Genomic DNA, 16,999 nt, shown 5'->3' with positions numbered 1-16,999 from the left:
ATTTTACTCCAGCTATATTCCACTACAACCAGACACAGTGGAATTACATTCCAACAAACACAAAATAAATACAGAAGTGAATTGGACCTGTTCCCCATAAGGGCTTCAATTTTCTTTTTGAAACAATTGCCCTTGATCTTTATTATGATTTAAAGAAAAGTCTTTTTTATAAGTAGAATATCATTTATTATGCCAAGTGAAATAGAAATGCACAAGATGAAGAGGACCAGTGTCCTGTGCTTCATCTGTGGGTATGAATCATAGAATCATAGAATCATAGAAAGGCTGGTTGGAAGGGACCTTAAAAATCCGTTCCAACCCCTACCCCCTCCCATGGGCAGGGGTGCCACCCACTAGACCAGACTGCTGATGAACAATGGATGGTTTCAGCCACAGAGTGGATTGAAAGTACTAAACCTGGAGCTCTGCTCAGTCACCCACTGGAGCAAGATATCTCTGTTCATAGCCTCTAGTGGGAGTCTAAACAACAAGCTGTCTGGCTACGCTATGCTCAGTTTTTGGGACTGGTCATTAAAACTTGGGTATCGCCTGTTGCACCTATTTAGTAATTGACTACTGGTTTATGCCTTTCTCTCCCTAAGAGGTGTGTGATTTGGGACATTGAGAACCTGAGGCATGCTAATTAAGAGCATCTGGTCTCTCCTGATGAATATGTCTCTTTTTTTGGCTTACAAAATTGCACATCCAAAATTATTAGCCAGCCCTCTTGGCACGGATGATAATGTTGAAATGCAGCAGCCCAACACAACAAAATTTCCTGGGGTTAAACTTGGATATAGAGGATTCCTAGGAGACAATGCTTTCAAGGGGTCCCCAGTCCATGTAACAATATTTTAAAGAAGGATCTAACTTCCGATCATTATGAGCCTGCAGTCACTTTCTCAGGACCTAATTTTCCATCTCTACACATATATAAACAATTTTTAATAATGCAACATGAATGTAAAATGCTATTGCACACTCCTGCATTCACTCCACGTGGATAAAAAATTAATTCTTCTGTTTGTTATGATAGTAGAGACAGCTCTTTCATAACAGGATCTCAGAAACCAAACATCCTTCTTCCCCTCCCTTTTTGGTGAGCCTGGGTAAAAAGAAAACAGATGAATAACCTCATTTACCGTTTTCGACACGTAAGTTGTACTTGTATTCATGCAGCTGAGACTTTCCTCATTGCAGCAGCCTCCACATCTGAACACGTTCACACAAGGAGGCTTGAAAAATTTGTTGGTTGTTGTACCCAACTCTTTGGCAACTTCCACACAGGTTTCCCTTGGCACACACTGAGTCTTTTGCCATTCTTCATCTATGACTGGAGCAAACAGCATTTTTATGAACAATCATGGCAAAGTTAAACCTCTTGATTAGTGAAGCAGAAGCATTATATAAATAAAAATGAAGTGCTGGCAGGCCATTTGCACTTACTTGGATCAATTTGCACTTATTTGGATCAATCTAAGGACCAGAGGGAGTCTGAGTGCAAAATTATCCCAGTAACTTACACCAGCTGCCTGGCAGAGAGTTGTTGCATTTATCTGCCTTTAGCTTTCAATGCAAATGACCAAAATCTCTGTTAATTCCAGCAGATGAGGTAGAGCTGCATTGATTTCCCTTAGCTGAGAGTCCCCAGCTCCACAGTGTCTATCTGACCAAGCTGCCCCACACCCTGTTCCCCTTTGCTCCAGGGTAGCCTTCCTTATTGTCACTTTATCCTCTCTCTGAGTGTACCCCGCCACGGACCCAGCAGGGCCTGGGCCTTAGTGCAAAAGCACATTAATGATTACCAGATTCTGGTCAGAGGGTTTGAGTACTCCTGGTGGATGTCAGCCAGAGAGCACGGTTTCCAAAATGCCCAGTGAAATCCAAGACAAACAGTCTCACACCTCAGTACCACCAGGGGGTTCAAGGCTGAATAACAGGAATATGAACTCAAGCGTGAGTCGTCTATTCAAAGCACCATGGCATCTTTCAAATTCTGAATTGCTGTAGACCAGTAGACTAGGCTTGACTGATTTGTCAAATTCTGACTGTGAGAAGGAATAATGTATTAACTGCCTGAACCAGACAGAGAAAATAGTGACATTTACCTAATAAACATAATACAGTATGGAGTTTTCTCAAGAGGTGGCTCTCCATTTTTTGCCTTTTGCTTACTTGATTCAAATTATGGAATTGCTCAGGAGACATCAGTGCTTATCCTTTAAGTTCTTCTTAAAATGATGAAAAATGTTTTTCTTCTTTACCCCTTACATCAGACTTGTGAAAGATGAAAAGCAACTTTTATACTATTCAAAAAATGCTCTATCTTCAAGCACAGTCCAGCTCCCTACTATTGTAAAAGCAATGCCTACATTTACAGTGAAGTTCTGAGAAAAAAGAAATCTTGGAATACTTTTAACCTATATGCTATACCTCACCTTCAGGTGAAGATCTATTTTTCTCATTCCTGACTTTCCTTTTGTTATTTTTACCTTTTTTTTTTTCAACTGACTTTGTATATTTAAATAATTTTGTTTACTCCTGCAAAGTCCTTCAACATGGTTGATTTGCTCCATTTTTCAGTCATGCAGAGAGTACAAGAAATAAGAGTTTGATGTCCGAATTGTGAAGAAGAGGCATAAATTAAGAGAAGAATAATCATTACAATCAATATACTTTTCTAGAGTAATGTTAGTTCTATCAAAACAGCAATCTCATCCTAACATTAAAATAGAAAATAAAGTGTTTGCCAAACTCATTAATCACTTCAAACGTCACTTCAATGAGCATAAGCAGCGATGACCTTTCCAGCTACACACATCCTCACTTTATAAACCACTTCTTTAGCAGAAGGGCTGTTACAGGAACTGGCTGCCAAGCAACTGAGTGTCACATCTTGTTCAGAAGCCCTGTTCTCACCCTGGTCATTTCTGACACCAAGCACAGAGCAGTTTATGAGAAATTCGGCTGTGATACAGTGTCCAGCTTGACAGGGCTGCAGTCCTGAGTGACTGAGCAGCAGGGGAGACTGTGGTTAGATGAAGTGACGCAAACTTTCAGTGAATTCATTGTTAAAACTTTAGAAAGGAGGAACAAAGTCCTGAATTTTCCTCGATGGAGTTTGGAGTGCTGTGGAAGATACTCTAGTGAAACAATGATAAGTCTTGACCCAGCCTTCTCATCAAAACATTTTGTTAAAACAAAACAGATGCACTTGGCAGAAAGGTCACTGTTTAATGACTGGAAAGGGTGTGGGAAAGAAATACATGTTTATGGGCTTGTGTTTTTTTTAAAGGAGCTTTAGTACCTTGAACATATTAATATATTAGAACAAAAGTACTTTCTGTCCTGGGATAATTCCACTTTGAATGGAAGAATGGCCAGCCCCAATGGGCTTTTTTAAACTTCAATTTCAGCACCTTGACTTTTAATGAGAAAGCTGACATCTCTGTGTCTAAATTTAGACTTTCAAAGGGAAAATAGGAAGCAACTTAATAGCTGTTCCAAGCAGAAAACTTTATCAATATGACCATAGTAAAATAGAACCACAGAACAGTTTAGCTGGGAAGGGACCTTAAAGATCATCTAATTCCAACCCCTCTGTTGTGGGCAGGAACACCTTCCTCTAGACAAGGATGCTTAATATTCAACCCAGCCAGGCCCTGAACACTTCCAGGGATGTGTCATCCACAGCTTCTCTGGGCAGCCTGTTCCAGTGTCTTCCTAATATCTAGTCTAAACTCATCCTCTTTTAGCTTCACTACATGCCCTTGGGAAAAGTCCCTCTCCAGCTCTCCTGCAGCTCCCTCTTAGGTACTGGAAGGCTGCAATTAGATCTCCATGGAGCCTTCTCTTCTCCAGGCTGAACAGCCCCAACTCTCTTAGCCTGACTTCATAGGAGAGGTGCTCCAGCCTTGTGACCATCTCAAATAATTCACAGCACACTAAATGTCATAGTGACCTTATTATCTGAGCATTATTTATGTTATAAATATTGAGTTACATTATTCTGCCATTGAAAAATGCCCATTTCAATGTTCTCTGCCTCAGTAACATTTAATAACATCCCCTTTTGTCATGCTGTTTTGACAAAAGGGTTGTTTTAGTTTTGCAGAAATGTTGGTGTTCATAAATAAGCAACAGTGAGTAGAGGATTATACCACTTGACTCTGGGTACTCCTAATAACTCTATGGATTTTTTATGTTTTTGAGTAGAATTACAAGGCTATATAAGCAAAATGTTTAAAAAGCTTTCTTAATTGCTCATGTGTGTATTTGTTTTAACTTTTTTTCTTACAAAATTTCTGTGAAAAGCATAAAGCCATGCCTGTGATATGAAAATCCCCTTCAGACAGGCACTTGTATACACATTTCTGTGTTGTGGCTCAGAGAAGCAATTTAAGGCCTTTGTTCAGACATAATTTAGCTGAGTAATATGTGTGTGAATGAGGCTAGGGTTGTTGTAAAAGTGGTATTGGAACAGGATCAGTAATATCTGATTTCCCAAAAGGAAAGTGATATGATAATATCACAGCAGGATAAAGACAACAAAGATTATCTCAGCCTGTCCTTCATTAGGCTACAGTTTAGCTTTGCTGTAGGATGTCCATTTGCTGGACCAAAATATAGTAACTGATCCTTTGTTTTACATCCATGAATATGTAATACCTCTTGAGCATCACAGCAACAAGGAACAATATTCATACTTGCTCCAGATGGAAGGAGTAGGTTGTGATTCTCCACTTTTAGTTGCTGGTTGGTTGCCTCAAGGTCTTCTTTTCTCTGGAGAAACTTCCTCAAACAGATTGAGGTTAGGGCAACACCTTTTTTCTCTCAATTCCCACACAGACACTGCTGCTGGTGCAGTGCCTTGGATCAGAGCACACCTAATAAAAAAGGGATTTCTATGCCTGCAGTAAAGTTTATTCATTTCTGCCTGCAAGCACGTTCTGAGATGTAGCACAATGCTGCTCTCCAGCCCCTCATCCAGTCATTCTGACCTGGTTTTTGTACACTGAGTTCTCTTTCTTTTGGGCACTGACAAATCCCTGAACAGTACATCTTCCCTTTGGAGAGTATGCAGAGAAAATAAGCCTGATTTTGCCACAAAATAGGGAGGTGTACTCAGGGTGTTGTCTGACACCTTTTCATACAAAGTAATTTTCCAGAAATGCCCTGTTGTTTCTAGCATGGGTATATTCTAGGAAACCCCTTACTTCACAGTTTACTGCACGAGAATCAGGGAGGGGCCTTGAAGCTGAGATCAGACTTGGCCACAAACCTGCACCTACCTTTCAGTGTGTCAATGTCATAGAAAGCAGCAGCAAATCTGGTGGAGCGATGTGAAGCAGAGCGGGAGTCTATGTTGGCCAGGCTCTTGAGTTTTAGCCTGCATTTCCACAGCTTCCAGTCCTCAGAGTGAGTGATGTGAAGCAGCTCCTCCAGGCTGGATGCTCTCCTAATCTGCTGTTCTGACCGCTCCAATGCCGACAGAGATGTCCTCTGGAAGGAAAGGGGGAAGTCAGAAAGGCAGTGCTTTGCAGCCTGTCCCCAGTGCAGCACATGGAGCACTTGTACCAAAGGGCAGCACCTTACTGAGGACATCTGAGTGTGCCTGGGAAAACAGAAGCACACAGAGCTGTCCCAGGCTTTGAGACTGCCCAGCACCAGACTTATCTGCAGGATTTGTGCCCACATAGATTTGGAAGGAAAGATGCCCACTTCTCCACCCTCTTCTTCACAGCCCTCAGAACTACTTGACAAATGCAGACTTTACTGTGTCCCTGGTCTCCAGGGAGCCTGGTAGACCTCACTGGTCACATCACTGCTGTGCCCGAGCTGGCCAGTTGTGCCAGAGTGAATCCCAGGTCACCCTACAGGTAACTTGAATCAGTTCAGCTCGTGTGCCCAGCCACCAGCCACCTCGGGTGTCAAAACTCTGGTTCGAGCCAAGAGACAGCGCTGCAGGGTTGGGTGATACAGCTGGAAGCTGCACTAAATACAAGGGCCCATCCATATAGCCTGCATGCACAACATTCAACATGCTGCAAAGTGCAGGATGTGTCTGCCATCTCCCATTGTGACTACACTTGGGTCCTGCCCAAGGCCAGCCTCAGAGCTGTGGCTGTGCAGCAGCATTGGCACAGTCATTGCATTTTCCACCTGTGTGATGCTTATGACCACTCTGCTTCCATTGGAGAAAGCTCCCTAGAAAGACCTCTACCATCACTTTGAAGTTAATATTCACTTTAAAAATAGCCATTTAACACTTAATATTGTACAGCATCCCATAACAATACTGCTTTCTTTGGCTGCTGCTTTCTGACATCTGTGTTTGTGCCTTTATCAAGGCACTGAGTATTTATTTCCACTGACTCACCAGATCTGCTGAAAACATTGTCTCCAGCACAAGTAAGAGGTTATCTTTGTAAATGTCTGTGTTGCACTGGGCTGGTCTCTCTCAGTTGTACTCTTTGGTTGTACAGTGAACTGTATTTTTTGACTTGCAAACAAAAGGCTGCAGTGCCAGCTGTCATAAATTAAACTCCAGCTCCTTCAAGCAAAGCTGTAGTACAAGAGGCTGTCAATGAGCTGTGTAGCAGACAGCACTCTGAACCAGTAGCAAGTGAGTGCTCTGTGTAGGGCTGGGGAAGGTGTGAGGGAAAGGACCACCTATAACAGGAAGATTTTTAGGTGAGATCTGAAATCCAAGCACTGAGTGCATCTGTTACTTTTTATAAGACATCTGTGGCATTTACTGTGCAACAATTCAGATGTTAGCCTGTACACATGGGCCAAGTTAATTTTTGGGTAATTACCTTCCATTGACCTAAAATTCCTTAAGTAGTTAACTCAGAAAAAGTTGTTTGCTCTCCTTTTATGCCTTCAGAACATTATATTGTGCTCTAGCAAGTTGCCATATTTCATTATAGAGATGTCTGCTTCATAGGTGAATGATTTCTCATGCATTTCACATGTGGTAAAAACTAGAAACCCCATCTCAATACTTATGGACAAATAGCTCAGAAGGAATGTGAATACTTAGCACCAGTAACTGAATTTCTAGACAGTTTTACAAACAAGATACCCAGAATTTTGCTGATCCAGGAAAGCTGAAATTCAGCTTGAGGTCAATGCGTCAAGACTTACTTGTTCTAATAACCACAGCTTATATTCACTCCCATTCACAAACTGTCTCCTTGGTCTTGCAAAACATGTGAGTGTAGGACCAGACTTGGCATGGTAATGGGACCAAAGACATCAAAACTGAACTCTGCTAACTTCTTTCCTCTCTCTTTGTGGTACAAAAGAATGTTCGAGCTGAATCAGCATCCAAGACTTCTAAACTAGACTTAATTTACAGAGAACCTGTAAAATGAGATTATAGCATTCTGGAACTTGGAAGATATATCCCTGCACTTCTTGTAAGAGTCAGCAGTTTGGGATGACTAGTTTCTCAATTTCTCTTACTCCTATATCAAGAGGTTTTCTTAATCATGGAATCATAGAATTGTTAAGGTTGGAAAAGACCTCTAAAATCATCAAGTCCAACCATCAACCAAACACCATCACTGTGTTTACCACTAAAACAAGCCCTGATTATTATATGAGCAAAATAATGTTTAAACCTAAGATGAAAGAGTACAAAAAAAGTAGTAATGCCTCCTCATGGTAAGCAAAGATCACTGATTTTATCTAAAGCAAGATTTTTTACTGTTTTAAGGACTTTTTAGTTTTTAAAGATATACAAATTCCATAATGTGAACACAATACACTGAAATTAACAAACTATGCCATCACAAGTACTAATGTGTAGAAGGGTCTTTAGTTGAGGTCATTTCTATACCAAAAAAGCACCTCCAATAGGATTTGAATTCTGGCAATTAAAAAAAAAAAAAAAAACACCTCTGATATTGATGCATAATAGTGGTAGTAACAAAACCTGCCTATGTATTCAGGTTGTTTCTTCTCTTACTGCTTTTCATATTTTGGAAATTGGAGTGCATGGTCAAAGGAAATGGAAGGAGCAGTGCTCATTGTAGATTTGTCATCAGAAATGTATCCTAATAAACCTAACCATGATTGTCCAAAACTCACACAGAGTTAGCACTTCTCTGTCAGATCCAACTCGGCTCAACATTGCCCTGAAGTGAATCTGATTCACTTCAGCCCCTTCTCTCATCATGTGTCCTAACACCTATCCAAGCTCTGCAGCTTGATGGGATTGCCTGTTGCCTACCATGATAACACAAGGATAATTGTATTCCTGCTTCTTATATTTGACTTCTTCCCAGAGGGAACACATTTCACAGCTGACTTTTTAACTTCTTCACAGGATTCCCTATCCAGTACAGAATTTCCTGGTGCCCTTTCCCATAACAACAGCACTGAGGTAAAGTATGGTCTTTGCCTCTGAGCGTTGCTGACACTAGGCAAGATGGTGAGCTGAAGGCACTGCTGGTGTCCAAGGGAGGTCTGAATCTCAAGTAGTTATAGGATTTTACAGTGGGGACATCTATTTTGTTTGTGAGCTGGTTGCCCTGAGCTCCTTCTGTAGCAAAGACAGAGAAATATAGACACTTTCAGAGCATGATTCATTTGAAATCACACTGAAAGTCTTTTTTCTGAGTGACCAGAAGGGCCAGGCTCACCAGATCACAAGAGGTATGGTAGATCTTTGGTCAAACATATCTCAACACAGCTATCTGGGGTATAAAACATCTGAAGAGAAGGACTGAATTTTGTTCCAATCTTGCTAAGTGTCAAAACAGGAACAGTGAAAAGCCCCTTGATTTATTTGAGACTACCACAATGCTCTTATCTAAAACCTTGTTCTAAATGCTTGCTAGAGCACACAGCAGACAGTTGAGCCACCAGAAGGACATCCTCATCCTCACTTTGACCACAGAGGTGGCTGCCCACAACTTAAAAGCATTCAAAAGTAAAAGCTTAAAAAATGCAAAGTCTAGAAGGTGCATCAGCTCCATAAGCAGGACAAAGCCCTACAGCCTGAACTGCTTCTGCTGGCCACCCTCTTCCTACAGCACAGCTGCACCAAATAGATCATTGTCATGAAATATTTCCAAAGCATTCATTTCTGGTCATACTATTTTGAAAGAACAGCACCAAATAAAAACACAGAACCTCTTACAATCTCAGATAATACCATGGATGAAGTGCCATAGGGCACCACACAGGTCTGGAGACTTCTTTCATATACTGCTGTTTAAATTCAAGCTCTGTTTAGATAGAGACATACTCTGGCTGACTGAAAAGACCTACTTAGAAGAATGAAGCTTTGGACAGAAATGTGAATAAATCTTTCAAAATGTGAAACTGGAGGAGGGTGTTAGATTCAATAGTCCCAAATTTTCCTGTCATTTGATTTAGGACTTTATGGCCTCTCACCTTGATAGCAAGTGGAAAGCTCTTAAAACTAGCATTTGAACAGGAGGGGAGCTCTTCACCCAGCCACAGAGCAGAGGAAAGATGCATAGATGTCAGACTGACATTTCACTGACATTTCTGGGAGATCCAGCTCCTCACAAAAAGCAAAAGAGGAACAGAACCACTGACTGCTTTCCCTGACTGTAGCCATCTGCACATGCTGTTCCTCACTTTTCAGATATACCTACCTCCCTTTTTCAGTCTTTCTCTGATGACTACATTCCTTCCTTCCATGTTCCCTTCCCATTCTCCACTCTGCTCTCAACATCTTGAACTGCTTGGATCCCACTGTGTTTTTATGTTGTTTATTTTCACTGCTTTCCCCATATTCTGCTAGGTGGGAGTCTAGTGAAACCTATCTCAGTCTGAGCTGCTCAGCCTCCTAGTCCAGAAAAACATCAATTTTTTTTCCATTCCATGCCCTCATCCAACTTTCCTTCCCACTGACACAGATTTTAGTAGTCATCTGAAGTGAGCTGTCACCATTGTGGAAGTTGTTGGTTGTAATGGTTGCAACCAAGATGTGGAACAGAACTTAAAACTGCACTTGGCATGGTACACATAGGGAGCAAAATCATGAACTCCGGCCCCAGCAACCTTAGAATATGCATTAAGAGTTAATAGAAAAACAAATTAGACAAGGGGTATTTGGGAAAGGACCATGGCAATGTCATTTCCACGCTCACAATATTAAAAAATTACCTGTGGAGCCATATCACTGGAAAGCTCCAAATGTCCTAAATTTCCATTACTCATCAATGTACATCCCATAGTCCACCAAAGACATAATGCTATTCCCTGTGAGAAATGTTTGAGTAGAATTTATTGATAACAAATATCAAAGTAGCAGGTTTAAGTAGTTCATTCTTATCTCCTCAGCTTGCTGCTGCTATTAATGTAATTTTTCTAAGGACCTTATCTAAAAACAGATCCCATACCCCGAGATAAAAACCAGATTCATAATTAACTGAAGTCACATGTTTTTCAAAACACTGACCTCTCATATGTTCCAAAATTATTCTTCAATTCAAAGAGGAATATCTGTTTTCCTCTATTTTGGCTATGAACAATCGTCAGGAAATGATAACACGAGTTAGCATTGTGATTTTTGGATAATTACAACTCTTGTCCTTCCAAAAGAAACCATAATGGGCTATCTGTCTTCTTCCTAGTAATCTCAGATGCCAGGAAAACCCTAAAAGTAGTCAGCATTGGAAAGGAACAAGAGAAAAAGCAGTGATACATTCAGTGGCCTTTCCCACCTTGGACAATAACTAAAATCAGCCACTGAGTTCATTTTCCCACTGATTTATGCTAGTCTAATATTTGGCTTATGTCATACAGATGCACAATCCCACAGCCAGCCTGCACTGTTCAAACTGTGCTCTTTCTTGAGTATTGACCATATCCTATCAGGGGCTGCAGCTCTGCAGTTTGCACCTCTTCTCCACCTTTGACAAGCTCCTAGATTTCCTGCTTAGGAAAAATAAATCAAAATTATGTCTAAGAAAGCCAGCAGAGCCCACCTTTGCAGAACTCCTTTTTTTTTTTTTTCTTGGCATGTGCTGCTCTTTTCAGCAGTATTAATGATGTGTTTCAAGACCTCCTGGAGGTATTTTGAACAACAGAAGAAAGATGTGGAGTACAACAGTAAAAAAAAAGGCCTGATAAGGTCCTAAATTTATTTGAGGACCTATAGCATAAAAACATATGAGGTTGTATTTAAGAAAACAGATGCATGAATGATCTGCATTGATGCAGATGAATAATACTTTGTGTGCATGGGAAGGCAAAAATAAAAATTGATAGAAATCTATATCTTGCTCAATCTGCCTGCATTTCACTCTGTACTCAAGCATGCTCACAGACTTAGGAAATACATCCTGAAAGCTTTACACATGATTATATTCCTTAAGCTCCAGCCTCACAGTCTTTCTCCACAGTAGGACATAAACCTCTGCTTAAAGCTAGACATGTGTAAGAATTCTTCTGATAAGGAATGTTTTTCTGAGTTAGGGTCACAGACACTGTCATGGCAAGTGCTGCATAAATACCAATGGAAATTTTCAGCATTACCACTGTGCCTGGGGCCAGGACAAATGATAAGGGACCTCTCGATAACCTTGCACTATTTTGTGATCCATCCTCTCAGCAGCTAAGCAATAGAAAGAAGGTAACAGATTTATCTTGCCAGTGAAAGCAGATTGTAGCTGCATAGCACAGTGATGATTCTCTTAATGCCATTGTATCTCAAACTTGGCCAAACAGGCTTTAGATAAGGTCAGACTAAAGCTTTCAAAATTAACCAATCTGCAGGGTGGAAGTTTTGTCTCTAAATGAGGGCACCTGAACACAAAGAATACTGGCAGCATGTGAGGACATTTTGAACCTTTATGCCAGCATCGTGTGCTTTACGCAGCTGCTGCAACTGCATTCAGTTCAAGAGACGTTATGTAGAAGACAAAGACTATATGCAACTAGAAGGTGAATTCCTCCTGTTCCAGTGCTGCCTGAAGGCTAATCTCAGAACTAGATTCAAACCAGCTTAAATACTAGGCAGATAATTCATCACCACAAGAAAATACAAAGGAATTTTGCTCCTATGTATGCTACATCTGAATACAACCTCCTTTTCTCTTCCACAATGCATTCCCCAAGGTGATTTTACCATAGTGTATAAACTGATTACAGTTGCAGGCTCATCTTGTGGAGATAGAGTGCTTACAGCTCCCTGCCACCCCACAATTATAAAAAATAAAAATTAATCTGATTCTATGATTCTATTTGCCCAAATGAATATGAACTATTTATCTGAGACTCCTCTCATAGATAATGGAGAAAAATAGGGCCACTGGGTGAACATTCATCCCATTCTAAGGCCTGTTGAACTAACTGTGCCTCCAAAATGCCTCTTCCTCTCCGCTGATGCTGAAGGATGAATTGGCAGATCAGCAGCTTAGCTGTAGTGAGGAGACCTGAATCCCACTCAGCTGAGAGTATTCAAATGAGATTAAATAACCTCTCCTAATCTAAAGCACAAGCAATTTATGAGGTACACAAATATAGCCATCCAGGAAGTGCAACTGCACCAGGGTCAGAAGGACTTGGGACTGGCTGAAGGCCAGCACTGGCAGAAAAAAGCACTCCATTCCCTGCCTCAAGGCCACGGTGCAGTTGCCCAGCCATGCTGTGGCTCCCAGCACACAGATTGTGAGCTGATGTGGCCAAGGAACCACAAGGGAGCTCCTGTGGAAAAGTTTGGTTCTCTCTTGGCAAGAAAATGAAGCAGCTCCTGCCATTATGACGGCAACACAAAGAACTGCATTTTCCTGGTAAAAATAACAAGCTTGTGTGGAGTTTTTGAAGTAAGAAGAACTCTTTTGAGGGTTCTCATCATTATTCATAGTATTTTTGGCATTATTGTGTTTTCTATCAGTTTGGAGTCATGTTAAAACGTGAAATGAAGAGATGATCCCTAACCTGGTGTCTATAGCCAAAGCAAAATATATGAGAAAGAGAAGGCAGCATTCATCCAAAGGGAGTACCAAGGAAACACAGAAGATACTGCTCAGAGTGATGAGCCATGATTTTTAGGTAGCATGGGCTCAACCATTGCCAAATTTTATTATAACAAATATTGTCTGTAATACAGCATCTTATATCCCTGGGATGTTGCATAACAGGTAATAAAACAGTGAGAGAATCTTCTGCAGTTTGCAAACATGAGGCTTGGAGCAGTGACTTACTGCACTACCCTATCAACAAGCAACTGCAGCACCCCATAAATATCTATCATGAGGCATCTAACTCTGCCACATGTCTGACGCATATTAGCATACAGTAATTTTGTCATCACTTTGTATTTCATTTCCGAGGAGAGAAAGAGTGTTTGCTTTTCAACAGCTCCAGAAAAATCATACTTTTGATTCTCTGTCAGCTATGAACTTCTAATATATGAAGTTGCATCCCTGACTATATTCCCTCTGGAAGCATCATTGTACATTATTAGTGCACAAATAAGCTATTTTTAATTATAGCGAACATGACCGTAGAGAGACAAAACAATTAGATATTTTGACTTCCTACTAAAATTATTCTCTGAAACATGATGGGCTTGTCATGGGATTTTTAAGTGCCTATTACAATCTTTGTCATCTCAGAAGCATGGATGAAATTTCAGGAGCATGCAGTACTTCACCTTCAAAATATTGTAAACATACTCAAATCTCTTCTAAAAATGTTTCATCTCTCTCAGTGCACTGTCTTGTCCAGACTGAACATTCATTTGATCATCACAGTTACAACATTAATAACCTGAAGGAGCATTCTGTTTATAGTGGGGACAAGTTTGGGCCCTGTGAGACAAATTTCCAGCTGTCACTTTTTAAAAAAGGGTTTTTTCTCCAGTGAGAGTTGTATTGAAAACATACAGCTATATTGTCCAAATATATAGCAAAAAAATACACAAAGGGATGGAACTTCTTCCCTGAAATAGCTCAAGCACTGAAGAACAGGCACAGGAAAAATTTTCTTCCCTCACCCACAATCTGTGCAAATCCTCTCTGCACTCTGCCTTGAGAATTAGAGAGTGTTGGCCTTGGCTGTGCCACTCAGGAAAGGATGACTGTGATCCCAGCACTCCATCCTGAAGTCCTGTGTGCCATGGCTGCTGGAAGAGAAACTGCACAGAGCCCTGGCCTGTAAGAAGAGCAGTGTAGAGCTCTACACTGTGCCAGAGCACACAAAGAAGGACTGACAGATATGTCACTTGTGGGTTTGGAAGGAACAAAAAATGGTCAAACTTATAGTCTGGCCAGGTGTTGTATGAGGTGGCAGAGGGCTGACAGGGGGACACTGACCTGAGGCTGTCACATTTCTCACTGATACATTTGTGATGTTTGAAGGCCTCTTCTGCTAAAACCGTGTCAGTACATCGTCTGACTGATTCATAAAACCAGAGGAGGAGGAAGCTCTAGATGCCTCCACCTCATGCTCAATGTGGTAAAAAGCTTCCTCCAGACACTCCTTCTTGAGAGTCTGTCTTCTTGGTCTCTAGTCTCCTCTTTTTTCCACTGAAGGATTCCTAATTACGCGTTTTCTAAACTTGGTGGTCAAGGTGGTGATAAAACAGCTTCTACTTTAGCTGAAGATGATGTGTTTTCACAAGTAAATTATATTAACTTCTCTGGGGCTTCAAGAGAACAGCTGTTTTATATTTTGAATGGCCTTTTGAACTAGAATAGATCTTTTGTGGTGCTACAGCAAACAAATCAGACTTCTTGCACTTTAGTAGCATGCTTACATTATAAAAATCCTTGGAGATTAGATACTTTGGTTGCTGTATTTTCTCTTGAATAAACCAAAATATTGAAAGCAAATAACTGAAAATATCAGAATTGGACATGGTTTGGTCAGAATATTTCATATAATTTTTTATGTCCAAAGCAGAGACCGATAATATTTTATCAAAATACCTCTCAGAACTATATACTTCTAGCCAGTTAGGTCTTTACACCAAAATGAGGCACTTTTTTCAGCCAGAAAACATTTTGAGTATCAGCTACAACTCTCTTGAAACAAATGCTTCTTCCCACAGCCAGGTCTTTTGGCTCTCATCGGAAGCATCCTCCAATTGTGATTTTGAAGGTAACAACATCCACTGTGCATCAGTTTGCTGGTAGTAATGGAAAAGCTGGAGTGGTATATGAAAGAAAAGAGCTGGTCTGCTAAGGTATGGATTTTCTTTCTGTTCAGGCCTAGTCAACTACATTGAGAGTTTACCTTTAGGTCCCTCCTACAGTGATCATGCAAAGAACATTCATTTGGTAAGTGAAAAAACACAGGTGATTTGTCATAAATGTCCAGTGTGGTAACTCACTGCTATATCCTAAATTCTACTGACAACTTTGGGAGTCTTACAGTACATTTTCTGAGCTTCTGCTTATAAGCTTGTTCATATGGTCTTGTATTGCTGCAATGTGTTGAGGCAGATGTGCTGCTCAAGACAGAGCTCAGCTAGAACGTTATCACTTCACTGTACACCAGGTTAGGTGCTGGCCCAACTCTATGACAGGATGCACACATCAAAAATAGAATATTAAATGTGTTTACAAAGAGCGTGTCCAGGCTGTAGTCACTGTCTTTTGATATTTGTCCATTCTTTGGAAGTCACTGGGGTTTGGAGAGTGAGTTTGGAATGGCTCAGTAAGAGAGACCTGCATGAAATCAGATGACTATGTATTCTTCTAATATTTGAAAATATTTTTTAATGTGATGAAGGGTTCTTCGGTTAGCACTTTCAATGGTTTTTGGGTCTTCCCCAAGACTCTTTAATAAATGTTTTGGAGGTATGACTAGCCAATTGGACAGCTGGGTTTCAAAATGTCACTCACAAAGCAAAGCCATTGCCAACACTGAATGAACTCATGTTACCCCAATCACACGCACACATTTTCCTGGAATTGTAGTTTTTCTTGAGTAATATTTCCCTAGCAATTCAGAAAAGTATCCTAACATGGTTTCTGAGTCATGCTGCTAATTAAAGTGAAAAGTTTTGCCTGTCTTTGTGGCACATTCTCTGTGTGTAAAGTGACATATGATATGGTAACATGATGCAACTTTTTTGCAGTTCATCGTGACTCAAATAGAATTCCCTCCCCAGCTGCACTCACACAGTGACCACACTGCAGTCGGTGACCGTGAATTGTCAAACCCAACACAGCCTGCTTCCCCTGAAAGCATGGCTCAGGCAACCCCATCCTGGCATCCCGAGAGTGAGGAAGGTGGTCACCCCTTTCCAAACCCACTCATGTGGTGCCCACACTGGATTGCCAAATCCCACGAGTCCAACCCCACGTTGTTTGTGCTCAGTACAACTTTGTGGAAGCAGAAGGACCCTAGATGGCGTCCTACCACCAGCTGAGTGGTAGCACACCTTAAATTACATTTGGGTGAAAAATATAAAAAAATACTCAGCCATCCTTCATAAAGAAAGGAAGCTCAATTTTTATTAATGTAAGAAAGCTAAAATAGCCTGTGCAGTTGTTCTGCTGTTTCATTGGTACAGAAGCCCATATATCACTCTTTTGCCAGGATGTTAAAAAAAAATTCTGTTAGGTCTTCCCATGGGCAAAGTGGGTCTGTGCAGCTGTAGTGGGGGCACTCAGCATTTTGTTTGCATTCCTCAAATCCCAGAGAGATGTAGATGATTTGCAAATCATGCTGGGGAGGTAGGAAGCAGGTGGAGAAGTAGATAAGGGAATGGCACATAGTGAGAGGAATAAGAAATTTCTCAGGAATAAGTGTTTCTGGTAGGAAAGTTACCATATCAGATTTATTTCCCTGCAGCAGCATAGCTCAGGTCATTTTTCCCCCTCAGCAATACGGTCTCAAAGCCAAGTCCAAGAAAGGGTAAAAGCCAGTTTTGTAACTGGACTTACTTGCCTTGACAGAAAGGCCTAAAAGAATTACAGATCCCACTATGTGATAACTATAAAAAGTATGGTACAAGGGGTTTTTAGTGAGAATAAGAATAAATGAGTTATCACCTACA

At 40.8% G+C, this 16,999-nt stretch overlaps 1 protein-coding gene across 1 annotated transcript in view; it reads right to left on the bottom strand.

The window, feature by feature from the left end:
* Nucleotides 1-16,999, bottom strand: part of VEGFD (vascular endothelial growth factor D) — a 30,754-nt gene that overhangs the window by 7,521 nt on the left and 6,234 nt on the right. The window contains exons 2-3 of the mRNA XM_053970488.1: nucleotides 5,292-5,502; nucleotides 1,143-1,333 (exon numbers count right to left, since the gene is read on the bottom strand). Of these exons, the coding sequence (XP_053826463.1) occupies nucleotides 1,143-1,333; nucleotides 5,292-5,502 (402 nt within the window). The remainder of the gene's footprint in view (nucleotides 1-1,142; nucleotides 1,334-5,291; nucleotides 5,503-16,999) is intronic.

This window comes from Vidua macroura, chromosome 2 (genome assembly GCF_024509145.1).
Source record: "Vidua macroura isolate BioBank_ID:100142 chromosome 2, ASM2450914v1, whole genome shotgun sequence".
Classification (NCBI taxonomy): Eukaryota; Metazoa; Chordata; class Aves; order Passeriformes; family Viduidae; genus Vidua; species Vidua macroura.
This window is presented reverse-complemented; position numbering and strand designations above follow the sequence as displayed.